The 27,371-nt window shown below is 31.9% G+C and overlaps 2 protein-coding genes across 8 annotated transcripts in view; one reads left to right on the plus strand and one right to left on the minus strand.

Annotated features, from left to right (window-relative positions):
• The window catches only part of LOC111055503, a 160,531-nt gene extending 146,809 nt beyond the window's left edge, over positions 1–13,722 (plus strand). For 5 of the 7 annotated variants that reach the window (XM_039439726.1, XM_039439725.1, XM_039439729.1 and 2 more), the window contains 2 exons: positions 112–194; positions 7,459–13,722. In XM_039439726.1, coding sequence (XP_039295660.1) covers positions 112–194; positions 7,459–7,774 — 399 coding nt within the window. In that variant the 3' untranslated portion in view covers positions 7,775–13,722. Of the gene's footprint in view, positions 1–111; positions 195–3,989; positions 4,036–7,458 lie in introns of all 7 variants that reach the window. The other 2 variants (XM_039439730.1, XM_039439731.1) reach the window with 1 other exon arrangement.
• A 752-nt stretch (positions 13,723–14,474) lies between these two features.
• Positions 14,475–18,223, minus strand: LOC111057452 (spore wall protein 2-like). Its single transcript, XM_039440338.1, has 4 exons — positions 17,963–18,223; positions 17,527–17,728; positions 15,086–16,094; positions 14,475–14,806 (listed from the first exon to the last, which is right to left on the minus strand). The coding sequence occupies exons 2-4, from the start codon at positions 17,725–17,727 to the stop codon at positions 14,475–14,477; spliced, it is 1,542 nt and encodes a 513-aa protein (XP_039296272.1). The 5' UTR covers position 17,728; positions 17,963–18,223.
• Positions 18,224–27,371: the final 9,148 nt, after the last annotated feature.

A 27,371-nucleotide genomic window follows, 5' to 3' on the forward strand; every position in this document is an offset into this window, starting at 1 on the left:
ATATACAAATAACTATTTTTCAATTGGTCAATATGATACAAAAAATGTTTTCTAATCATTGTTTCGCTTTACTTTCTTGACATTTATTCAATTCTATTTTGTTTTTTATAGATGTCAGATTGGGACCGCTATGCTGCTGAAGAGTATGAACTGCTCGTGGCCGAAGAAGGGGGAAATGATAATCACGATGACATGTGAGTAATTGACAATAAATTACGCAAATTCACTCTAATTACAGTCATTCATTAACCCAATTCTTTCAAACTTTATGAATCGTTTCTCAAATTCGAGAAAGTCGTTTCAAATATGCGTTAGTCGTTAATATTCAATAGTCGTTTCAAATATTCGAGAATATTTTTAAAGATGGTTGATGTCTTGTTGATTATCTCTTCACAAGTCAAGTATGGAAATCAATATTCCAAAAATTGTTTATGTTGAACGGAATTCATATCATCATCATACAGAGTCATATCATTAATGGTCTTTTTAAATATTCGAAAATATTTTTAAAGTTGGTTGATGTCTTGTTGATTATCTCTTCACAAGTCAAGTATGGAAATCAATATTCCAAAAATTGTTTATGTTGAACAGAATTCATATCATTATCATACAGTCTTATCATTAATAGTATTTTCAAATTCTTTTTAAATATTCGAGAATATTAAAAGTTGGTTGATGTCTTGTTGATTATCTCTTCACAAGTCAAGTATGGAAATCAATATTTCAAAAATTGTTTATGTTGAACAGAATTCATATCATATCATACAGAGTGTAATCATTAATAGTCTTTTCAAATTCTTTTTAAATATTCGAGAATATTTTTAAAGTTGGTTGATGTCTTGTTGACAATCTCTTCACAAGTCAAGTATGGAAATCAATTATCCAAAAATTGTTTATGTTGAAATGTTGAACAGAATTCATATCATGACATACAGAGTGTTATCATCAATGGTCTTTTTAAATATTCGAGAATATTTTTAAAGTTGGTTGAAGTCTTGTTGATTATCTCTTCACAAATAAAGTCTGGAAATCAATATTCCAAAAATTGTTTATGTTGAACAGAATTCATATCATTATCATACAGAGTGTAATCATTAATAGTATTTTCAAATTCTTTTTAAATATTCGAGAATATTTTTAAAGTTGGTTGATGTCTTGTTGATTATTTCTTCACAAGTCAAGTATGGAAATCAATATTCAAAAAATTGTTTATGTTGAACAGAATTCATATCATATCATACAGAGTCATATCATAAAATCACTTCACATAATTTTATATTGTTTTTATTAATTAGAGTCATATCACTATTGTTTTAAGGAATTGAAAAAGCTTTATAATTATAACAAGATTATAGATTTATGCTCTACTTTTTCTCAAGATAGCTTTCTTTTCTATTTTTAAAGATTTGTCGTAAAAGTATTTGGCAGAAAGTAAATATTTTCCTTCATGAAGATCTGTTACCTTTCTCTTCATTTCTCGTCGATATTTTAAAATTTTTAGTATTGTATTATTTAATAGTTGAGGGGAGTGGAAGAATTTCTAATTTCTTGATCTGTTCTTTTTCTTTCAGTACATTTTTCTTCAAATATTTGACATAACAATTTTTCCCAAACGCATGTTCCAATATATTAATGAGAAGACAAATACAAAAAATATACTGCGTTAATTTTTGTGAAGTACAGTATCTTATGACACTTTGCTAACTGAAACATACTTGAGGTTTAAAGAATGTTTAATATACAAGTAATAATATAAGAGAATATATACGGGAATATAAGTGTAATATGATGAATGAATGAATAATGAATTTATTGCCAAATACAAGAAATATTTTTACAAATAAAATAATCATTAAATTATAATAAAATATCGGGGACCGAGCTTCGCTCTGGAGTACAAAAGCATAAAAAATTTATTACGAAAGAAGAAATTATAATAACATTCATACAGAAATGTTCAAATCTAATCACAGTAAATTGAGATTAATTCCCAGAGGAATGAAAAAATTTCCCTCACAAAGGCTCAGTTGCACAAAAGCCGGTTAAATTTTAATCCTGATTAACCAGATCAGAGAAGACCATTTCAAAAAGATGGATCTACTGGAATTAATCAGGATTGAAAATAGCCCGGCTTTTTGCAACCGGCACTAAGTACCTGATTGAATGATTACACAGCTGAGTCATAATTTTGACACAGTCCCACACACATGAACTCGCCCACCCACTTCCACCACCAACAGACGACGAAATAATTATTATCAGCTGTTTTTCCAAGGATGAATAATAATTATCCTTTTGATGTCCTTCAGCGAGTTTTCCCAGGGATGAGACCTAGTGCAATCGAATCTTTATATTATAAACCTACTATGCTCTGAATTTCGTGAGAATCGTTAGAGTCGTTTTCGAGATCCGGTGAAATACAAACATATAAACAGAAGTTGCTCGTTTAATAGTATAGGATACAACCTCGCTTCTGTGTTTGTGGTACCATTTGTTTCTGTGCTTCACAAATGTTGACATAGGCCCGGTTGCACAACAGCTGGTTAAATTTAACCATGATTAATTTCACGAGAACCAATCAGAGTGGGCGGTTTTGGAAAGACGGCTTCTCTGATAGGTTCTCGTGGAATTAATCACGGTTAAAATTTAACCGGCTGTTGTGCAACCGGCACGAATAGTGTTGTACTTTTTTGTGTCAGTCTTGAAAATGGTGGTAAATTGGTTTGTATGATGTGATATTTTGAAAAGATATTTGGAAATGTATTTTTATGAGCTGGGCATTGTGGCTTTAGGTTATGGTATCAATCGTACGACTAATTCTTCATTTTAACTGTCCTCCAATCATTTCTCAATCGACAAAATAAAATAAATTCATGCATACAGTCACGATATTTATCCCGAATTTTGGTCTTGTCTTGTCTTGGACCTAATATATACACCTACTGGGGCCTATTGCATGTTAAAATACAAACTAATGATGTTAGTAGTTAGCTGGTTAAAAGAATAGGAAATTATTTAAATATCAGCTTGTTAATTTGATTGTATGGTATGAGATGTTATGGTATTTTTCCAAAATTGAAAGAATAAGATGTTGATGTTGTCAGTACCACTTTAATTTATTCGACAATTAATTCACATTACAGAACCACATTTCATGGTATATTCCTGTTCCTTCAACAATAACAAACACATTAGTTCAGCTGAAGATGTGGTAGGTTCTACCATGAAACCTGGTTCTCTAATGTGAATCAATTTTCGAATAAATTAAAGTGGTATTGACAACATTATCGGCTTATTCTTTCAAATATTAGCTTGTATTTTCTCATGCAACTGGGCCTAGTTTGGCTAATCCCCATATAATTCCAACAGTCGAATCTGTTTTCGTACTGTTTGTTTGACTCATATATTTGAAAATGAGGTAGTGATTAAATAACGTATATTTCATAAAAAAATGCAGTATATTGTAAATTACAAAATTAACATGCTGTAATAGGATTGGGGTGTGGTATTTATGTATGCTAAGTGATAAAATATAATTTTACACAATGCAAATAGCAATAAAGTTATGAATTATTTATTTAATCAATGAGAATTACACAACTTACAGAAAAGTGCCACAGGCTTATACGCCCAAAACGGTTCCAATCCTAATTTATACAACAGTCAAAATGTAGCTGTTAATTATGAACGTATACAGTTATTATAAGTCAATCCAATATGGAATAACAGTAAAACTTGTGCAGTTCTGGTAAAAACGTTCTGTGATGTTTGTAAAAATCTCATTGATAGTAAGAATATTTTGAACTTGAGTTAGATATTAAATTGTGCTGTATTGCTGGAGAAAATTATGAAAAGAAGTAGAGTTTCATGCATTAGATATGAAATGCGAGGATAAATTATGCTGTTCTGTTGGAAAAAATTGAGAAAAATAATTATAGTTTCATTGATAGCAAATAATGTTTTTAAGAGAGGCATGTTTAAATTTCCAGTGGTGACGAAGCGGGCATTTAGCCCGGAAAATTGAAGGTGAATACTGTAAGTAGAGTCTGGAAAATTTCACTAAAAGGCAGAATTAATCATTTTTATTTCTGTAGATTTTTCTCACTTTTCAAGCCAGAATCCCAACGCAATTATGTGTGCACTGCCTAATTTCCCTCCAAAAACGAAAAGCAAAGAACACCCCTTTCCCCTCTCACCCATATCTTATCATACTTTTGCATTAATTTAGCCAAATTTTTCGTTATTGGTCAACTTTTGAGGTTGGTATTTATAGACGATTCTTGAGAACGTTCGCAGCCAAGCACACTTCGGTTTTCTAGCCAGTAACAACTAGAATCTTCTAGTAGAGTTTCTAGAGTAAATTGGTTGCCTAAAAACTACATTAAGCTGATCTAGCAACTGCACTCGAAGACTATTAGTCGCTGGCTGCTATAGTGAGGTCCACGTTATAATGGCAGTGTTTAATTGGCAATGGTATTACTATCCTTGTCTATCATTCAACAAAGCGGATAGTGCTATCTCTTTCTCGCTTTGCTCTCTTGCCAGATCGACTTTCAACAATGTAGAATTAATAATTTATTAACAAAATATTTCATCTTAATATTATGAAAATTCATTATGAAATTATTGAAAAATATAATTTCTCGCTTAATAAAATATAATTGATTATTTTAAATGAGAATGAACAGTTGATATTACATCAATAAACCTGTATCAGCTACCGTCTATAGAAAGCATTGACAAGACAGAGGATCGGCAATGTTGTTCTGCTATATTTCTCCACTGCCATTATAACGTGTACCTCACTATAGGCTATGAACGTTCTTAAGAGTCGTTTATGAATACGACCATAGGGGAAAGATAGCATAAGAAGATATCCCATGGTATAGGGTGTTTATGTTCCAAATTTAACTGTTAACTCAAGCCGATAGTCCTAGTAGTTGTTTTTGGTGAAGCTATGTGACGCTGGTAGTCTCTCATACTGTGCCGTTCTTACACTCCTACACTCCCAACATAACAGTGATAATAGACAGTAGTAGACAGTAATCGGCTTGAGCTAACAAAAATCGGCTTGAAATTTGGAACATGAACGACCTATACCATGGGATATCTTCTCATGATATTTTTTCCCTATGATACAATCAATCCATGAGTTTTGTTTTGTTTGATGCACCGTTTTGTATGCATGTAGGCATTTTGCATCCCTAATTATGTTTATTTCATCTACAACTTATTTTCCTTTAGTTTCACAGTTTCTCAGCAGCTTTTAGTAAATGTGTATGCTTTATCTTAATTCTAAGTTGCATTTTTCTACATGATTGTATCAAATTTGTGTATTATATCTTATTCTTATATTAATAACTCTGTTTTTAATAATATTGTAAAATATCTGTGTGTGTTAGCCTGCAAATTTGATAGTTTGCTCAGTTTTCCAAATTAAGTTTCATTCTCTTAAGCTTCTTTTTCCAAATTTTAGCTTTATTGTTATATTGTTTGTGCTTTAGTTTCACTTTTTACAGGCTTTGTTACTCATATTATTTGTATAATATAGTATCGTTTTCTAATTTCATCTGTGCATATTTTATATCATATTAGAGTGATTGATAAATATGTTGTATAATTCTGACTCTATTAAAAAGCTTATCAATGTATATTCTCTTAGTAAATTTTGCAATTATTACATTATAATATGGCTTTCATAAAGGAGCATTTTATTGTATTCTCCTTTTACTCTCAGAGTCTAATCTAAAATCTGAAAACAATATATTCTTATCCAATTTGAAATTCAATATAAAATGTAGAAGAGTCCATCTCAATTAATGTTATCGATTTAGACAGCTATTCGTTGTATCTCTTGTACAAAGATGGATACTAAATTTGAATTTAAAATTAATATTTTTAATTTTTGAATCATATATACGTTACTTTGAATCGAAAAATGAATATAATCTCAATAGTCTCATCCAATGTACCTTAGAAAACAATGTATTCTAGATACATTGGTCTCATTGTAAAATATACCTTTTAATGGTTCCTATTAATGTTCTAAATTCATTTTTAGAACGATTTTGGATACTTTTCTATGAGAATAAAAATTTGAATAACTGCTATAAACAAATCCTTACTTAACAACCGTAGGTACATATATTTTTACTTACGGTTACACATCTATTGTTATCTCTCCTATATTAAGTCGTAAGGCCCATTGACGGCTAAAATTATATATTCATAGTACAGTCACTATATACATTGGTGCATGCAATTTATATTGTAGTTCTGATTTTTTAATATATTACTTGGGTACATAAGAGAAATCCAGAACCAATTTCTTCATGCAAAATTTCCTTGTGCTAGGTACAGAGTGGCCCAAAAACCTCGAATTTTCGGCTCATTTTACAGTTTTCAGCTATTTCTGTCAAATCTCGTAATCGGACAGAAAACGAGCCTTTTTTCTAGAATATGAAATTCTGAATTAAATGAGATCATTCGGAACTCTCTATCTCCAATGAGTACTGAGTTATGATTTTTCAAAAATGAGTAAATTTGAAGAGAAAAATCAATTTTGATGAATTTTAGTTTTTGATCAACAATATCTTCCGATTGTTACCATTTAGTTGTATAATTCAAAATCCCTCTGGGCGTATGTTTGTGCTCTACAATCTGAGATCAGGTAGAGCGCTCTATCTCATATAGATTTCCAGGTACACCTGACAACAATGCTCCTTGTATTGTGAAAAACACCTAATTTTCAGCTTCAACCATCATTACCAACTACATAGTCTTCACATTGATATTTCGCACAATGACATAAGCTCATAATATTATTTTCTATGAGAATCACCTGTTAGATGCACTTCATTTCAGTATTTCCTAGTGGAGAGGCGCGCTTAAGGACACCTCAAGGATCAAAATTTCAAACACTTATAACTTCTGACACAATGCTCAGATTTCATCGTACTACACTTCATTCTTCTCGGCTCGTCAAGGCGGTCCAAAATTATGCATCATAAGTCGAATTCGGTCAAAAAGTGGAAGATTTATTGTTGAGTGTACTTAAGCCCATATTACAATACACAAAAAATGGCCAATTTTCCTGTCCGATTACGAGATTTGGCAGAAGTAGCTGAAAACTGTAAAATGAGCCGAAAATTAGAGGTTTTTGGGCCACCCTGTATCTAGCACAAGGAAATTTTGCATGAAGAAATTGGTTCTGGACTTCTCTTATGTACCCAAATAATATATTAGAAAATCAGAACTACAATATAAATTGCAAGCACACCCCCTTTTTTATGTCTATATTGACTGGACTATCAGGCGGTGGGACCTTCCCGCAAGGGACTCCCCACCAACAAAAGCCATACAAATTTACTTTTTCCTCCTACATTGATAGTTTATATGGGTATGAGTGTTTTTTATATTTTATTTTGAGTTTTTATGTATTTTTTGTTTATTTTGCAGTGTTTTCGAGGGAGAAGAGGCTGAGAACGATGACGAAGATGACGATATTCTTTCACCGAATCTAGACGAGATACTCAGTAGCCAGACGTTCCTCAATAACAATAACAGTTCCAACGGTTATTTGCGCAAAAAACGTTTGAAAGCCGGTGCGGGAACGACAATGCTGAACGAAATAACCGGTGACACGGCGACCAGTAACGGTAACGGTGAAAGTAACAGTTGGTCCCAGTCACAGCCGTTTGTCACAGTTACTGACTTCGATAACGAGGACGATTCCAGTAGTGACTATGCGGCTGACAGTGATTGTTCCCTGTAACTGGAAGGTTTATTGACAATATTGCATGAAAATGCAATCTTCGGCTCCTATACTATCTGGAACGACTTGATAAGTATTCGTTAAAAGTCACCTGCAATTATCGTATTCCATGTGTGTAACTGGAACTGTTATTTTCAACAGTTACTCGTGAAGCTCTCTAGTGACAATGCCACAAAACATTGTGCTTCGAAATTCACAGCGAATTATCGTTAAATGCTACTTTTGTGACATTTTATAGAAAAAGTGATTCTGTGTTGCTGGAACTGTTACTTGACTGCAAACTGGCTGTAGGGCTTCAAAAGTTTTGGAAAAGTTACCTGTGAGTGTGACTTCTCCGTAACTGCTACTTCTTGAGGATCAATAAATCGATTGGAATATCCTGGAGCAGTTACTAGACTTCTAGGTAACTAAACTTTTTTGAGATGCTCATTTATGAGACTCTAAACAATGGTTCTTCATTAAAAATATAAAAAATAGTAAGGTGGAACTGAGACGGTAACGGTTATTTTTGAAGTAACTGATCGTGATTAGATCACATTATTTTGAACGTGAACTTTCCTAAGCAGTGACTTTTTTATGAAAATTGACAGAATGCTCGGTATAATTCTGTCATAATGACTTATTTGAAGCGTCGATTTTTGTAGTCTACATTGACACTCGACATGAGAATTAGGCCTATTAATTTTTGAACCCAAAGACAGTATATAGGCTATATATATTTGTAGTACAGTAACTTGTATTCCGTCTTGCATGTTCTATATACATCACATCATATTACAAAGCTACTAACCAAATTTGAAGTACGGGGTTTTAGACATAACTTGTATGCTATTTTGGTGTAAAGTTGTTTAGTTTTTGCTTTGAGACAATAGCAATTTTTGCTAAAATATTTTGCAAATGTACCAGAAATAAGTTTTATAATTATGCTGGTTTCCGAAGCTTTGGGATTTATTAAATAAAATTTTATGTATTTGCTAGATTTCAAGTCTATAAGGTAGCCATTATACCTTTGATGAATGAAGGATTTGTTTTGTATTCTGAAAATAAATTTACTTTTGTTTTTGTTATAATTTCAATTTTTATCTTGAGTTAATCTCCATTAGAAGAATATTATTTTTGGTTATTGCCTATAAAGCTTAGGAAACCTATGTATTTGAGCAATGTACCTATGTATTATAAATTATAATATGTATAAAATCATAATTATGTATACTCAGTACGTTTGTATACATAAGTATGTTTATGTAAGCGCACATAAATTATTGACTGGAGTTGAATAGTTTAGCTATGTTCAATTTACATAAGTATCATTAACTCATACTCTATTGGTAATTGTATCAGCATGGTCCTTCTAAATCTTAAGAAGAAATTTATAATTTTGAGTTGACCTAATTTTTTAGAAAAATCATGAAAGGTATTAAATGTTATCTTGAAAAGTTTTATTCTGTTTTAGTTATTTTGGACTCTAGTTCTTTGTAAAGTTTATCTTCAGGATTCACTTTTTTGTTGTAAAAATGTATAATTTCGAATTAGTACAAATTAGTTTTTCTTCCTTGAGTTCCCTGCAATCTCTTATAGATTATAAATTTATTTTGGGTTATTATCAGTTTTAATATTAAGATCATTTTGATCAATGAAAATCTATATATTATTTTAGGAAAGAGATAATCTTTTTGTTAAAGGGTAGAAATGACTTCAAATTTTTGTTGACATGCCTCAGTTTACTTTCTTTCATTTATTGATAAGATCTTTGATGAAATACTTATTATTCATGTAATAAGTATTTTTTTGGTATTAGAAATACTCAATTATTATACTTGACATTTTTTTTGGAGGAAATTATTTTATTGACTTTTGAAAATCAATCATCATCATCTCATATAAAAAATCATATCATAATCACTAGGTTACCTATTTAGTTTTCCATGAAATTAGACACATTTAACAATTATTAAGTAATAACAAAATACCAATTACTACAGTTAGACTTGTATTATGTAGATATAATGTGCTATAATAAATTTAGAACTTTTTTATGGTAATATTTTCTTAAACGTGTGTGTAGGTGTATATGGAAAAATTGCCTAGAACTTTATTATTTAATTCCTACAATGTACTATTAAATCTATTGGGTTCATCTAACTTCCTTAACATGTGAGTAAATGGGAATATTTAAATGGGGAGACGATAAATTGCTCTATTTTAGAGCGCTTGTTTTAGCTAGAGTCTAGAGCACTCCAACGCAATACGTGTTTCTATTTGGACAAATTGAGTGAATGTTGTGCTCTATTTATTTTGCTGAATTTCTGTCTGCGGAAATCTTTAAGAGTTTTTTTTATTTTCCTCAAAGAAAGGTGCTAATGTCTATAATATTTTAGTTTGGAAATTGTACTATTATTTTGATCTGTTTATCCGAATCTTTAAATAGTATGTGAAACAGGGTTTGTTATATCTGAAAGAGGATTAAATTGCAGATTATTTGAAGCTCGAACAATTTATTGTAAAGTTTCATGTTTATACAGTATCAATTAATCCTGAATTTTTTATAGTTTATCAGTTTTTAACTTTTCTAAGAATCAGATTATTACTCTTTTGAAATGAAAGAAATTCATTTAAATCAGTTAAAATAAATTTATCAATTCATCAAATTTTAAATTGATACCCTTTGCAGTTTCTCGAATCTCACAATAAAATGTATCTAAAAAATTGTAATATTGGGAATTTCAATTGACAAAAAACTAGTCTTTAACCGTTTGTGTCTTAAGTGCCCCCAGTGTCAGGTTTTGCATAAATAAATAAATAAATTACATTAACTTTCTTTCCAGTAATAATATAGTTTATCACAGTAATTTTCTTTTCAAATTTCTACTGCAAATTTAGGCCCAATTACTCAACAGTACTTGATTTAAAATATTGGCATAAACCTAAAAAATTATGTTCACTATTGACATGAACATAAACTGTTAAGCTGCGTTTACACCAAAAAGTTATAATAAAATGTTAATAACTTAATCCTTATAGATTCTATTAGATTGAACATAACTCATCATAGACATGATGAACATATGTGTTTGTCAAGTTCCGTTCAATCTAATAGAATCTATAAGGATAAGGTTATTAACATTTTGTTAATAACTTTGGTGTAAACGCAGCTTTTCACCACCATAGATGTAACAACCTTTTGTTATCACAACTATATTAGATCATTTCACATAGTAGATGTGTTTTAGGTATTATAATTATGATCCATTCTCATTGTGCCGGTTGTACAAAAGCCACTTAAATTTTAATTGTGAATGATTTCACGAGAACAGATCAGAGAAGCCTTCTCGGATTGGTTCTCATGAAATTAATCATTATTAAAATTTAGCGGCTTTTGTGCAACTGGGCCATTGTCTCTTTTTATTTGTATGAAATATTTAGTTGACAATAGTTAGGAATTTGTTGTAATATTGACCATAAACTACAATAATTAATATCAAGGCCCTTCTACATTGAAACAAATTTTTCACTACAATTTGTTGGAATATATCGTGAATGGTTCAAAGTTTTACCGGTTGCACTGAACCCGGTTAAATTTAAAGATAACCAATCAAAGAAGGCTTTCAAAAAGAAGGCTTCTCTGATTGGTAAAATCACGATTATAATTTAACTGGCTTTTCTGCAACTGGCATTTAGAATAAAAACAGCTGATATGTACTAACATGTCTCAAGGATTTGTTGTGTACCGTATATCATCTGTGCCTGGAATTTCTTGTAATGCTATCAGCTGTTTTCAAGCTTCAGATTGAAAACAGCTGATTAGTATTGCAACATGTATGATGAATTTGTTGCAATGTAAAGAGGGGTCCTAATTATTGTGAATAATTTCACCACTCGCTTTACCTCTAGAGGTGGATGTTGCTTGCAACACATTCTTGCAACATTTTTTTGCTTGCATGCAACACATTGGACAACATTTTGTTGCTTTCAACACATTGTCGCAACATTTTGTTGCTTTCAACACATTGTTGCAACATTTTTTTGCTTGCATGCAACACATTGTTACAAAATTTTAATGCTTGCAACATTTTTTTGCTTGCAACACATTGTTACATTTTGTTGCATCATTTCAATGCTTGAAACACATTGTTGCAAAATTTTGTTGCTTGCAACACTTTGTTACAACATTTTGCTGCTTGCAACACTTTGTTCCAATGCAACACCGCCTCAAAACCTAACAACCTACCTTAAAAACCATTGCTAGTCATATGAAGTACAGAAAATAAAATATATTAATATTCCATAACACAAACCAATTTATAATCTTCATATAATTTCTATAGAAATATTAATTTAAGCCTCTATGTTATGATAATTATTTAAGAAGTCGTCAACCTCAATAATACTTATACAATATATTATTATTTTATCTTTGTTCTACGTCCATTCTATATACATAGGTATATAACTATCACATATATTATTGGTGCTTCTAAATATGAATTAGTTAGGTATTATATTGGTGAAATTCGAAATTATTTCAGATGCAAGTTGTGTATACAAGACAAAAAATTGTAATTTTGTTTGAGATTACATGTACCCTAACTCGTATAATTATGTTGCAAGTAGCCTGTCCAAATATTTTTAAGAAGAAAATAATTGTAATTTTTGTTAATCTATTTTGTATTGTAGGTTATAGGGCTTGCTTATAATAGTTTACTATAGTGAGGTCCACGCTATAATGGCAGTGTTTGATTAGCAGTGGTATCCTTGTCTATCATTCAACAAAGCAGATAGCGCCATCTCTTTCTCGCTCTGCTCTGTTGCTAGATCGTCTTTTGATGTAGAATTAATAATTAATTATCAAAATAGTCCATCTTAATCATTAAAATGCATTATGAAATTATTGAAAAATATAATTTATTGCTTAATGAAATATAATTGATTATTCTAAACAAGAATGAACAGTTAATAAATGTGTATCAGCTACCGTTTATAGAAGGCATTGACAAGACAGAGGATCGGCAACGTTGCTCTGCTATCTTTCTCCTCTGCCATTGTAACGTGGACCTCACTGTAGCTTCAATATTTTTGGGCCAGTTTTGGATTTTCAGTGATTCATTGTCTCCAAGTCTACTTATTTCAGTTGATTCTGTTCATTATCTGAGTTTATATCTACTAAATTGAGTATAGTTTATTCATCTTATAGTCATTTTATCAATCTAAAAGTAAAATCATTAATTTCTGACTCATTTTTTCTATTTTTTCTCATTTGAAAGTCCAAAACTTGTAATCCTAAATATTGAAGCCCGTCCAAATGAAGCAATTTATTGACTAGAGTATTCTTAGAACAGTCTAGCCAAGTTCAACTACAAAACTGGAATAATATGGAGTTTTATTTATTGGATACAAAAAGAAATCTACGATTTTGTAATAATCTTCACGAGTGTAGTTATAATACTAGACTGCTCTACTAGATCACTCTATGCAATAAAAAAGCTACCAACTCGAAAACAACAATTTTCAGCTTTAGAAATTAACGCTACAGTGCACCAAATTCTTAAAATACAATAATTAAAAAATGGAATAAATTTAATTTGTTAACTTTTTGTGTGCTGCATAACTTAGGCAATACTGAGTGTTTTATACCTATATTTATAAATTTTGAAGCATATATTTAACACTGTATACATGGTATTATTATAGGATATGAAAATTTATATTAATTGAAAGATAAATGTTGATTTATTTACTAAAAGTATGTATTATTAGTTTATGTTGAAGTTTTTTTTTGTGTTGATGTTTGTAGCAAATTTATATTATATAGATTAGTTAGGTGTGGTGTCATTGAGAAGTACATTCTGTTGTTTTGAAAGTAATAATAATATTACAAGCTAGAATAATAATTAATAGTTATTCTATTATTAAAAACAGAATAAATTGTTTTAACATGTTTTATACTAAAACGTATTGTGTAATTTATTGCATTGTTCTGTTTGATCCTCCATTTTTAGTATAATAATTTATTGAAATTGATTATTATAAATTTATTATCATTAGTATATAATTTTCCAGCAATTATTATGTGTGAAATTTGAAGGAAATCAATTTTATACAAATATTTTGCATCATACAAAAGAAAACTACAGTTAATTTTCTTAATAATCTTGAATTTGGTTTCCTTATCATTCTTCTGCTATTTCTACCTCTCTATTCTATTTCTCCGTGTGAAATTTTTTCACTATTTCTCTGTGTGAAATTTGAAGGAAATCAATTTTATACAAATATTTTGCATCATACAAAAGAAAACTACAGTTAATTGTATTAATAATCTTGAATTTGGTTTCCTTATCATTCTTCTGCTTTTTCTACCTGATCTGTTTATCCTTCTTTTTTCTTCTTTTTATTCATCCACTGTATTAATTTATTCTCCATTTTTTTTTATTCTCCTACTTATTTCACATCTTCGTTCCTCTCAAGTTTCTTCTCTTCTTCTTCTTCATCAGCATCATCACTTTCTCTTTTCTTCTTCTTCTTCTTCTTCTTCTTCTTCTTCTTCTTCTTCATCATCATCAAATTCTTTTCTTCTTCTTCTTCTTCTTCTTCTTCTTCTTCTTCTTTTCTTCCTCTTTTTCTTCTTCTTTTCATCACATTCTTCTCTTCTTCTTCTTCTACTTCTTCGTCTTCTTCTTCTTTGACTTCTTCTTCATCAGCATCATCACATTCTCTTTTCTTCGTCTTCTTCTTCTTCTTTTCCATCTCTCTCGTTCTCCTTATTTTCTTTTCCTTTTACTTCTTCCTCCTGTATTTCTCCCACTTCTCTCCCACCGTTCTCTCCTTCTTCTCCATCAATCGCAACAACAACAACCTCTCCCTCTTCCTTTTCTTCGTTCACCTCTTCGTTTTTGAAACTAATCTTGGGAGTTCTTTTCGAGTCATTGTTGAAACCGTCGTCTTTCCTGAATAAAGAATGTCGTCTCGGTTTTCTAATGTAGAGCAGGTTGTGGCAGGAGAATTCCTCTTCAGATTTATTTGTTTCACTATCAGAATCTGTAAAGTCAAAATAGTTGAACTCATCATCTAAAGCAGTTAGGTTGTACGAATTTCTAAATAATTCATCCTCTTCTTCTTCCTCAACTTCTTCTCCTTCCATTTCTTCCTTTCTCTCTTTGTCATCATCCTCTTCTTCTCCTTCTCCTCTTTTCTTCCTGTCTTTATCTCCTCCTAAGTCTTCTTCTTTCTTGTGTAGTTCTTCAACTCCCTTAGAAACACTACTTCGTATTTCTTTTTCTGTTGTCTTTCCATTAGTTTCTCCTTCTCGTTTTAAACCTTGTCCTTTGGAAGTTCTCTTCATTATTCCTCTTCCATTTCTTTCTTCTTTGACAATTCTTTCTTCATCTATCCGTTCCACTTCTTTGGATTTTCTTTCCACTCCATTCTCCATTTTTTCATCTTTATCAACAACTTCCTCCTTACTCATTAATCTGGAGGTTCTCTCAAGTGCTATTTCTTCCTCCTTCTCTCCTTCTTCTTCTTTCAAAGTTTTTATATTTTCTTCTTTATTTAATTCCTCTTCACCTATCGATCCTTGCCCTGTAGAACGTTGTCTCTCTCCTGTTTCTCCGTCTATGTTCAATTCCTTTTCTCCTATCCATCCTTGCCCTGTAGAACGTTTTCTCTCTCCTGTTTCTTTTTCTCTGTTCAATTCCTTTTCTCCTATCCATCCTTGCCCTGTAGAACGTTTTCTCTCTCCTGTTTCTTTTTCTCTGTTCAATTCCTTTTCACCTATCAATCCTTGCCCTGAAGAACGTTTTCTCTCTCCTGTTTCTTCATCTTTGTTCAACTCTTCTCCACCTATCGATCCTTGTACCCCAGAAGATCTTCCAGTTCTCTCTTGTTCTTCTTCGCCCTCTTTGTTCAATTCTCCTCTTTCTCTATCGGTATCCTCTTCACACTCCAATCCTTCCCCCTTAGACCTTCTTCTTCTCTCTTTTTCTCTTCTTTCTCCTAAACGATTTCTCTCTTTACTCAACCATCCTTGACCCCTAGATGTTCCTCTAATTATCCTCTCTACTTCTCCTTCTTCTTCATCTACTCTTCTTTCTCCTCTTTCTTCCCACTCTAATTCTTCCATCACCCTTCCCCAATCTGTCACCTCATCCAAACTGAAAAGTGATCCATTTTTCTTTGACTTCATTTTCTTTTTGATCAAAATTTTCTGTTTTTCGAGTTTCTTTTCTATGTCCTCTTCCGTGAATAGTTTTGATAGGAAAGCGGCGGGGTTCGGAGGACACACTTTCAGTGTTTCGACTATTATGTAGTCTAGGATTGATTTTAGCTGGAAAATACAAGAATTATTCAAACAGGTACAAAATTAATTCGAATATAGGCTACTATTTTCACAGTCATGTATTAGGCGAGTATTGATGATATAAGGAAGGGAATCAATTTGAATTTCATAGACTATGGACAATATCCAAGATTGAATTTAGCTGAAAAATACAATAATTTTTCAAATAGAGAATTCGATTCGAATATATTCTACTATTTTCACAGTCATGTATTGGTCAAGTATTAATGATATAAGAGATGGGATCAATTTTAATTACATAGACTATGGACAATATTATTTAATTTATTAATTTTTATGTAGCCTTATTAAATAAATTTGCTTACAAAAAGAGTTTTCATATCAAAGTAGTTTCCACTACTGGCATGAGAAAATTAATACAATTTAAGAACTGCTTTATCAAACAGAAAAAATACTTAAAATCAGATATTCTACACTATAGAATGAGTAATTATTTCAGGAATTAAACCTGTTTGTTGTCAAAAATAGATTCTTGAAATTATTGTTTATGAAGGGATGAGCGTCATAGGCTCAACTCACACTTATGTGACTCAGGTCGAGAAGAGACTCGACTCTAGTCGAGAGCATGTGTTTCCAAATGGTGACACTCAGACCAGTCGATTCTAGTCCCCGCGACTGTCACCATTTGAAAACACATGCTCTCGACTAGAGTCGAGTCTCTTCTCTACCTGAGTCGCGTAAGTGTGAGTTGAGCTATAGGCCTATATTGAGGTCCATGTTATAATGGCAGTGGATAAAGATAGGAGAATAGCGATGCCGATTACCTGCATTGATTAATTATATTTCTACACTGTCAAAAGCATAATTGGCATCGATGTGGACCTAGAAAAGGATAGTACAACCGGCTTTGTCGAATGATAGACAAGGATAGCAAAACCAAAGTTGATCAAATACTGTCATTATAACGTGGTCCTTACTATAGGTCTATTATAATATCATAGACAATATTAAATATCATACATATAAATTCATACGTTATCAAAATATAAGGATGGGATGACTATGGCGAGGTCCACGTTATAATATTGCAGTATTTTTTTAACATTGGTGTTGCTATCCTTGTCTATCATTCGACAAAGCAGATAGCAATATCCTTTTCCAGCTTTGCAACGTTGCCAGATCGTGTTTTGTAATGTATAGATGTAATTATTTGACAAAATATTGAATCTCAGTTATGGAAATTTATTATTTAATCATTGAAAAATGTATTTTCTTGACATATATAATATGATTTATTACTTTTATGACAAGAAATACCAGTAATATTACATAAGAAATACCGGTATCCTCTATGGAAGGCATGTCACTGCCTTGCAGTGACAAGGCAGAGAATAAGCTACGCTGTTCTATCTTTCTTCACTGCCATTATAACGTGGACCTTACTATAGAAATTTGTTACCTCAATATTACTGTAGAGGTAGTCTATATTCTTGCCAACAATGAGCGGTTTCATAGCATTTAATCTTAGTTGATTTTCTCTAGTTAATTGAACATTCCATGTCAAATTAAAACCAGGATTATCCTGCACATGTTTCACTGGCCTGGGAAATTTGGAATAATGCAGATAATCTTCCAACATGTCCGCATAATTTATGTCCATTCTGTGAGCAAGAGTTTGTAATAAGAAAAATTGCGTCAGAAGATTTTCTTAGAGACTGAATTCACCGCTGAAAAATACATATACGTTATCACCAAAAAGTAGGTAATGTTTTAATACAAATACCATTTCAATTTATGAATACAATTCATCTGTTTCAAATACAATTCCATTTTAATAATAATATTTTTATGAAATATGTTTACTTTGTATATATACAGTATTTACTTGGACCTACATTGAATTTGGATGACTTGAAGAATCGTAAGCTGGTATATTATTATATCGTAAGCTGGTATATAAATACAAATCCAGAGATGTTGAAAAACTTAAAAATAGACTTATGTTTTGATAGAAGTTATAAGTGGGACACAAAAAAATTCTAGAATTGATGATTTCAAAGTGAATTTAGATACAACTGGAGCAAATATGTTTATATTCAACCGTGTGCAATATAACTAACCTGTAGGAGGTTTTATCGGAATTTATCAAAAATTTAGATACAATTAAACAGATGTTATAGCAATAGCAATATTATTAAAACAATAGTAAAAATTTCAGCAAATCAGCATTAAGTTATTAATGTTGAAATAATGTTTCTCTTGTTTTTCATTCATATATTTTTTCCCCTTAGTTTTTCATCTTAATTTAAAATTTTTGCTCAAAAATGCTCGAATTCTTACAGTGAGGTCCACGTTATAATGGCATAGAGGATTGATAAGAACAACGTTGCCGATCCTCTGGCTTATCAATGCCTTCTGTAGACGGTAGCTGATAAAGGTTTATTGATGTAATATTAAATGTTCATTCTCGTTTAAAATAATAAATTATATTTCTCAATAATTTTCAATGAAATTACAAAATAAGGATAAAATATTTTGTTAATCAATTATTAATTCTACATCGTTAAAAGACGATCTGGCAACAGAACAAAGCGAAAAAAAGATAGCACTAACCTCTTTGTTGAATGATAGACAAGGATAGCAATACCATTGCTAATCAAATATTGCCATTATAACATGGACCTCACTTATAATCCTTGATAAGGACTTTGGTGCATGCTCATCTTGTTTGAATTTCCTCGAGAGAGAAAGCCACTCGACTATTGCTGCTACCAAGCGATCAGAATTGAAAGTACACGCTCTGCTGTGCTGTCTGAATCTTCTATTAAAAGAGCACTTGATTTCTTCGTTGTTCGTTTCATTGTCTCTTTGTCTGTTGTTGACTTGTTGACATTGACAGGAGTTGAAATCTTTGGTAGTGCAGCGTGGACTTTCTGTTCTGTGTATTTTTGTAATATTTAAATTAATAAATAACTTTTCTGTGTGAATTAAACTACACAATATGGAGCTAATTATACTATAATTTTGGCAGCTAATTATTGGAATACCGTAAGTGATGAAATTATTATTATTAGTCTTGTTTACGATAACCTAAATCAAAGTTGTAGGAGTAGTTTTGATATTTTGCCAATTCCCAATTTCTAAAAATCATATTGTTTGACTAATTAGTGCTACAACAACTTGGAATAAAGTTAATTATATAATTTGTTAGAGTGATTTAATTTTCATTATTTAGATTTAGAGCCAAGACCAATTGAATTAACTAGTTAGGCTAAGCAGTTGTTTAATAATGTTGACGAATATTCGAAGTCAGTTTATCTGGGTAAAGAAGGTATTTTCTCAACAAATTTTGTTTTTCAACGCCTGTTTGAATATAGTGAGTTGGTTCATATTTACATAATTATCAATTTGTAATAATTATGAAACCATGGAGGAAACCATATTTGCTATTTCAAGTAATTTGTTGACAATGATAGTGATGATTGGTAGGTAATGTGCTATGAATTGTCAATCTTGAGATATTAATAATTTATATTCCCTTGGGAGCTTAATTATAGATTTCAATGACTTTGAAGCCGATATTTTTGGTAAAATTCGTCAAAGTTCTGTTGATTGTGAATTGATAAGAGCGTGTTGGGAGTTTACTTGACCTAATTTATATGCCGTAGTTGGGGGATGCAAGGTTGGGTTGTTTTCAATTGAATTTAATATTTCGACTGATATTTAACAAACTTTGCTATTTTAACAGATTTAAAGATTTTTCAACAATAGTTCTAGGTCAGTTTTTTTAAAATTTCTATAATTCCGTTTTTGAAAGTACTATGTGTGGAAAATACCAAAAGGGGTGAGTCTCGAACCCAAAACCGCTCTTGCTTGCTCTTAGTTCGTTTTCATTCATTTCCAAATTTGACCAGTTTGAGTTGAAGACAGTCGACTTGTTGAATCTTGTTGGATGAGTAGATGAATTTATTCGTTATTTAGTGTTTTATATTGATCAATTACAATATATCTACAATTATTCGCGTGCCAAAATGTGTTGAGTAGTATATTTTAGTTTGGAGTTTGATATTAACTTAGATTTGAAATTAGAAACGGTGACTGAACGTTTGAAAGCACTCAATGATTGTTCAAGGTAAGATTATTTAGTAATATTTGTTTCCCAATGCGATTTCTGTCATTTCATATTCCTTCATGTAGGCTGTTATTTATTGTGTTTGAAATATAGTATGATTTCTTCAGTTATGATCCGTAACACAACTCAATTATATCTCACTCTAATAATGTTTGCCCTTATTATTTGTCATTAAATTACAATTAATTTCATCTTATGCACAAAATGCATTTTCTCAGAAGTTTTAATACATCTGTCGCCTTTTTCAGTCTTAGGTGTTGATTTATTTTCTCAAAATTTGGAATTTAATTTAATTATGGCAATTAGGCATCCATTTTTGATTTTTGACTCAGGTTGTCCTATCTTTTTGATAACGATGGCTACGTGACTTCTGTCGTGTCAGTAGTGGTTGTGGTGGGGGTTACAACTTGAGTTGTTTTTGTATTGAATTGAATATTTTCCCTGATATTAAACAATTTCATTAGTTTGTATGCTGTTTTGTGGCGTTTAAAGATTTTCTAGCTATAAATTGTGGTTAAATTAAAGTTATTTCTGTAATTGCGTTTTTGAATAGTTTGGCTTTGATAGGCCCGGACCCGGTTGCACAAAGCCGGGAACCAATCAGAGAAGGCAACTTCTCCTTTATCGAAAAGACGGCTTTTCTGATTGGTTCTTGTGGAATAGATAGTCTTAAACCCGGAACTTTTCACCTCCATTATTGGACGATTCTAACAGACGACTGCTGCTTTGTGTTGAAGCTGGTCTTTTATCGTAAATTGTGCTCATTTTAGTAGAATTTAACAATTAAATACTCAGTTCAGTGCTAGAATATGGTGGAATATGTTTTTTTTTAAGTTTATTGGTTGTTGAATGTGTTATGAACCGATTGTAGCCTACTCATAATAAGTTCATGGTATTTGGAACCGACTTCATACGATCTTATCATAGCAGAAGACATTTTGATATTACAAGGTGAGATCGGATTATAGTGAATTATTTTCCACTTTCCATTCATTTGTTCATCCCATAATTCAAATTTATGACGGTCTATTATCATCTAAATATCCATAATAAATTGTAGGTTGATTTCGTGAAGTGCTATAAATTACAGGCTTCAGCTTGCTAGGTATTTCATTATAGGCCTATAAGTAGACAAGTTTATTCCTAAACATAATTTAAAATTGGAGTATCAACCAATGAATTTACAAAGTATGGATATTAAATTAAATATACCGTATTCTGTCAATAATTATAATTCATAAGATTCAATTGAAGTACAGTTTTACCAGAGAATGTATAGGCTATGTATAGGAATGTATGTATAGGCTTGAGTAATAAATTATTCCAGTTTTTTCAAAACAAATAAGTTTTCAAACTCAATAGCCTAATGAAATTTTTATTCCAAACTCTCTGGTTAGGATCAATGATCAATAATAGCATAACATAAAAAGAAATATTCATTCATTCACCTTTCAAAAGTTTTGCTTTGAATAGACCTACAAAGAAATCGAAAGGTATTTTTACAAAATAGTTTGGAGAGCATGCTCATTTGAATTATCCCGCTGCAATCGGCTGTTTCCGTTTTGCTATAATGCCAACAATACAACGGCAAAATATTGTGAATTTCCCTCATGTTTACTGCGTTAAAGTCCTGGACTCAAATAAGTCGAGAACTTAATAGACCCCGGAGTTTAGAACATAAAATCGTGACTCAGAAAGTCAACTTAGACCCGAGCGCTTATTTTAGTCCTGGACTCTGTAACTCTAGAACTTATAGATCCCGAGCTCGGCAACCGGCCCATAGTGAATCGAAGAGCTAAAGCCGCGTTCACACCACTCTCCACAACTCTTGTCAATTGAGTTTTCAACTAGTTGCGGCAATTTGTTGCCAATTAATTAAAAATCGCAGCAGCATTTTGTCGTCAACTTGTTTTTAACCAAATCTTTGTTTCCCACTCAGTGTGGGGAAACACTGAGAAAGTTGCCAACAAAATGTTCCCCCTCTACAAGTCCACGCCGACTACGCTCTCTTGACGAGAAAATTTACAAATTTTGTTGCTCTACATTTGTCGCTCTACAATTTGAGTTGCTCTACAAATTATTTTGTAGAAAACTAATTGTGGACATTCTGTTGTCGACTTTAGTGTAAACGCATCTTGATAGCCTACTGCATATAATTGTGTATAGGGTCCTTAGGTTTTAGAATAGAATAAGCAATCTAGTTTGTTAATTCTATGGGCTTAGTAAAACCATTATATTGGAGATAATTTGAACATTTAAAATCAATATTCTTGTTTTTCAGCTGGTGATTAAGATGAATTTAGAGGTGATAAGAGTGGACAGCATAGGCAGAGATTTGGACAGGTTAGTGCTTTAATTTTTCATTTATTTCGTTATTTTTCGATTCAAGTTTTATATCAGCTGTGTTAATAGTGAAGTTGTGTTTCTTTTCTGGCTCAAAATTTTGCAAAATTACTCAAACATTTCCAATTTGTAGAGATTTGAGTGAAATATTTTTGTTTTTTATCAGTTTTAAATATAAGAATTCAAAATTTTTAGTTTAGTCATTAGTTTTGAAGTGGAAATTGGACTTTTTGAAGTAAAAGTGAAATCTTAACCTTATTCTTTTTTGAAACTTTTATTTGTAAAAATTTGGGAGAAGACAGTTTTGGGCTATGCCGGTTGTCTTCGCCCAATCATATTATATTTATTATAATTACGATTTGTAATAATTGTCAATGAAATAAATAAATAAATAAGTTGTGTACCTTTAAGTTTTGGTGTTCACCATCAGAAAGTATTCATGAAGCCCACTTGAGGCTTATTGCATTCTCAATCAAGTAATACAGTCAAATCTAAATACTGTAGTTGAATTTTTAGAATAATTTTTATTTTTTATTTTATTTTGTACAAAAATAAGCCTCGTAGGCTGGTGGCTAACCACTAACCACGTGACATGCAGATAAATATATGTGTACATATATGTCGTCATACATTGTTGTGTCATCACAGCAAAAGGTTTCAAACTAAATTTTTAGGTTCAGTATCTTTGATTTTTTCTTGTTAAATATTTTTTCTTCACTATATTTGTATTTAAATTATTTTTGTATCATTTTAATTTGTAATTACCAAATGGTTTATTCATTGTTATTGGTTGTTCATTTTATGTTAAAATTAAAAGCTGCTGTAAAACTGCAGTTTTTTGTTTAAAGCCTCTCGATGATGACAAAACACGCATGATTGATGAACATTAGTGTGTGCTCATGCATGTATATACATGTTTGTCATGCATGTCTCACCGTTAGTGGCCAGCCTTAGATGAGAAGCTCTAGGAATGATAATAAAAACACCTCCTATTCAGCATGCACCAATAATAAGTGTTTTATTTCTATTGTAAATTGAAATAGAAAGTCCAATCATTCACTCAGAAGTGGCTCTCTCATTAAATACTCATCGAATTATTTATTTATATAATGTTGTATAAATGTTGTATTATGAAGTTATATCGTATTGAAGCTGGTAGGCTGTAACCACAGAGATAAGATAACATAAGATGATATCCCATGGTATAGGTTCTTTGTGTTTCAAATTCTAAGCCGATTTTAGCCAACTCAAGCCAACTACTGTCCATTATCACTGGTTTGACAGGGTAAGAGCTTGTTCATATGACTGCGATTTACGCTCGGTTGTCGCTCGGTTTGCCAGCCTCGTACACATGACAGAGATTCATGAGCGGTTTGCGCTCGGTTATGATAAATAATTACTAGGTACAACATCTATGTACTCAATCTTAATATCTTAATCTATGTACTTAATCACTATATTACTCTTTAACATATATATTACTGCTCTGATCAAAACCGCACGGTTGACTGAAGACATGATGTGTACGCTCTCATGCCTGCTCTAGTATATCGAGCCGCCCGGCAACCGAGCGACAACCGAGCGGTTGTAGTCTGAGACTACAACCGCCGCGATTCGCCGGCGACTACTAAAACCGAGCGATGCATGTGTACGGCACCATGTGTTTCCCTATACCTGGCAATCGCTCGGTTTGTCAACCGCGCGACAACCGAACGTAAATCGCTGTCATGTGAACAGGCTCTAAGAGTGTAAAGGTGCGTACAGATATACGCGCCTCGAACATGAGCAATTCACTTTTAATCAGCTGACTACATCTGTATTTTTACAGAAACGGTAAGATACAGTTATAAAAAGCTTGGCATCAGCTGATTAAAAGTGAATTGCTCATGTTCGCGGCGCGTAAATCTGTACGCACCTTGAGAATGGCACAAAATGAGAGACTACCAGCGTCACATAGCTTCACAAAAAATAACTACTATAGTGAGGTCCACGTTATAATGGCAGTGTTTGATCAGCAATGTATTGCTATCCTTGTCTATCATTCAACAAAGCGGATAGCGCTATCTCTTTCTCGCTTTGCTATGTTGCCAGATCGTATTTTAACAATGTGGAACTAATAATTAATCAACAAAATATTTCATCTTAATTATGATAATTCATTAGGGATTATTAAAAAATTTAATTTCTTGCTTAATAAAATATAACTGATTATTTTAAACGAGAATGAACATTTAATATTACATCAATAATCCTGTATCAGCTACCGTCTATAGAAGGCATAGACAAGAGAGAGGTTCGGCAACGTTGTTCCCCTATCTTTCTCCACTGCTATTATAACGTGGACCTCACTATAGGACTATTGGTTTGAGATAACAGTTGAAGTTGCGACATTAACGCCCTATACCATGAGTTTCATTTCTATGCTATCTTTACTCTATGCTGTAGCCCATTTGCAGGTTCCTGGTTCATTGACATATCAACAATTATGTCATATTAAAAACGTTTATTGAAGGATATCAAATAAGTTTTTATACTGTTATCATAGAGAAACAATAGCGTGAGTAGATATCCCATGGTATAGGGCGTTTATGTCGCAACTTTAACTGTTATCTCAAACCGATTACTGTTGATTATTGTCGAATTTTACTGTTTTGTTGGGGTGAGAGTGTATGAACGGCACAATATGAGAGACTAACAGTGTCACACAGCTTCACGGAAAAGAGTTACATGAACTATCGACTTGAGATAACAGTAAGAGCTGCGACATAAACGCCCTATGCCATGGGATATCTACTTATGCTATTGTTCCTCTATGCTGTTATCCTACCACGATTCAAGACTGGATATTTTTAATAATTCACTGCTGATTACGAATACAGAATTGTACAGTAATATGTTGAAATTCCAATTAGAAATTTGTTAATTATTGGCACAAATTTGTTAAATTTTAATGGTGATTAAATGTCACCAGAATCAATCGGAGATGCGTTCTTTTCAAAAAATACTTCTCAGATTGATTCTCTTGACAGTTAATCCTGATTAAGATGTAAGAGGATTTCGTGCAACCGGACTTAGAGTACTAGATCATGCAGTGATCACTTTGTTTTTTCACTATAGTCTGTGCAACCCTTAGTTTACAGAACGGGGCTTTATGGCTAATGCTATTTCAATATAACAAAAGGAGTACACTGTTGCCGTTTTCATGCTGATTCTATTAAAAAGGCCTTCTCGCTCTTTCTCCTGCACAATTAGCTCTCAGGGTTTCTGAATTCTGTGAAATTTGGCAGCGCTGTACTCCATAAGAGCAATGGTGCAGTCTAAGGTTTGCACAGACTAAAGTTTATTTTATTTTAATGATCTTATTATTTTCTACTAGCGGATAACCCGTGCTCCACACGGTCTGATTAAGAACTTGCCCACTTACTGAGATCTTGAACAAATTTAAGTAGGCCTATAACCAATTTAAGAATCAATATGCAACATTTCAAGTTAATCAGTCCAGTAGTTCAGACGTGATATGCGTGAATTTCCTATCACATACGTGTTTATATTTATTTATTAGTTTTTTATTACAAATCATATGAATATGATTGGGATAGAACAACTGGCATGGCCCATAACTATTCTGTTCCCAAATTTTGATAAATAATAACATGTCCGAAAAAATTGGTTATGTTCTTACTGTGGGAAGTTGAAGTTCAATTTTTGTCCAGAAATATATATGAGCTAGAAATTTTGAACTTAGAATGATTAAAACAACAAATTATAGTCGAATAATACACTCTTAATATCACCGCACTTTGTTTAAGCCAATACTTTCCTTCATTATATTATAGATGGATTTCAATGATCTTATTATCATTAATTTTTACCACCTATCATCATTCATTGACCGAGCGAAGTGAGGTCTAAGATTCAAGTCGACGGTTTGGCATTTCTATATAGGTAATAGGTTTTCATGAAATTTGACAGGTATGTTCCTTTCTTAATTGCGCGTCGACGCATATACAAGGTTTTTGGAAATTTTGCATTTCAAGGATAATAAAAAAGGATAAAGGAGCCTCCTTCATACGCCAATATTAGAGTAAAAATCAGACTATAGAATTATTCATAATAAATCAGCTGACAAGTGATTACACAGATGTGTGGAGAAGCCAGTCTATTGCTGTATTTCCATAAGGTCTATAGTTTCAATCAGGTACTTGTGGATGAGAATACTGCGTGAGGTCTACTGTTCACAGAACTACTAGTATACTATTGGGCTATTGAAATTCACATTAAATAATTTTATTGCGAATCCCATACTAATGATGCATTGTTTGTTGTTTTGCAGTGGACAAAACGGACTTGGCAGCCACAGAACAACATGAGTCACTTCTATTCTGCTTCTGCTACAACGTCATCTTCTTCTTCTACTACTACTGTTACTGCTTCTACTGATACGCTACTGATTCTACTACTGTTGCTGCTGCTTCTTCTTTGCTGAGAAATCAACACTTTTGGACCTTAGTAGCTGATTGCTGATCATTGCTGTAATAAGGTGTTACATCTGTGAGTTCACTTAGATTATGATGATTATCTTTCTATCCTTCTTTTTCTTCTTCTTCTTCTTCTTACTAACAAATTTTATATTGATATAGGGTGATTGTTTATTGCATCGTTATTGCCAATATTAGTTTGATTTAGCCGACTATAATAATATGAAATCTTTAACATGACATTAAAAAATTTGGAGGATTCAGAGCAAGAATTTTTCTCTTTTATTCAAGAAATGGAGGTGCATAGAAATTTAGTAATAGAAACAAGTCGGTGGAGTTATGCAGAGCTTG

This window comes from Nilaparvata lugens, chromosome 13, assembly GCF_014356525.2.
Source record: "Nilaparvata lugens isolate BPH chromosome 13, ASM1435652v1, whole genome shotgun sequence".
NCBI classification, from domain to species: domain Eukaryota; kingdom Metazoa; phylum Arthropoda; class Insecta; order Hemiptera; family Delphacidae; genus Nilaparvata; species Nilaparvata lugens.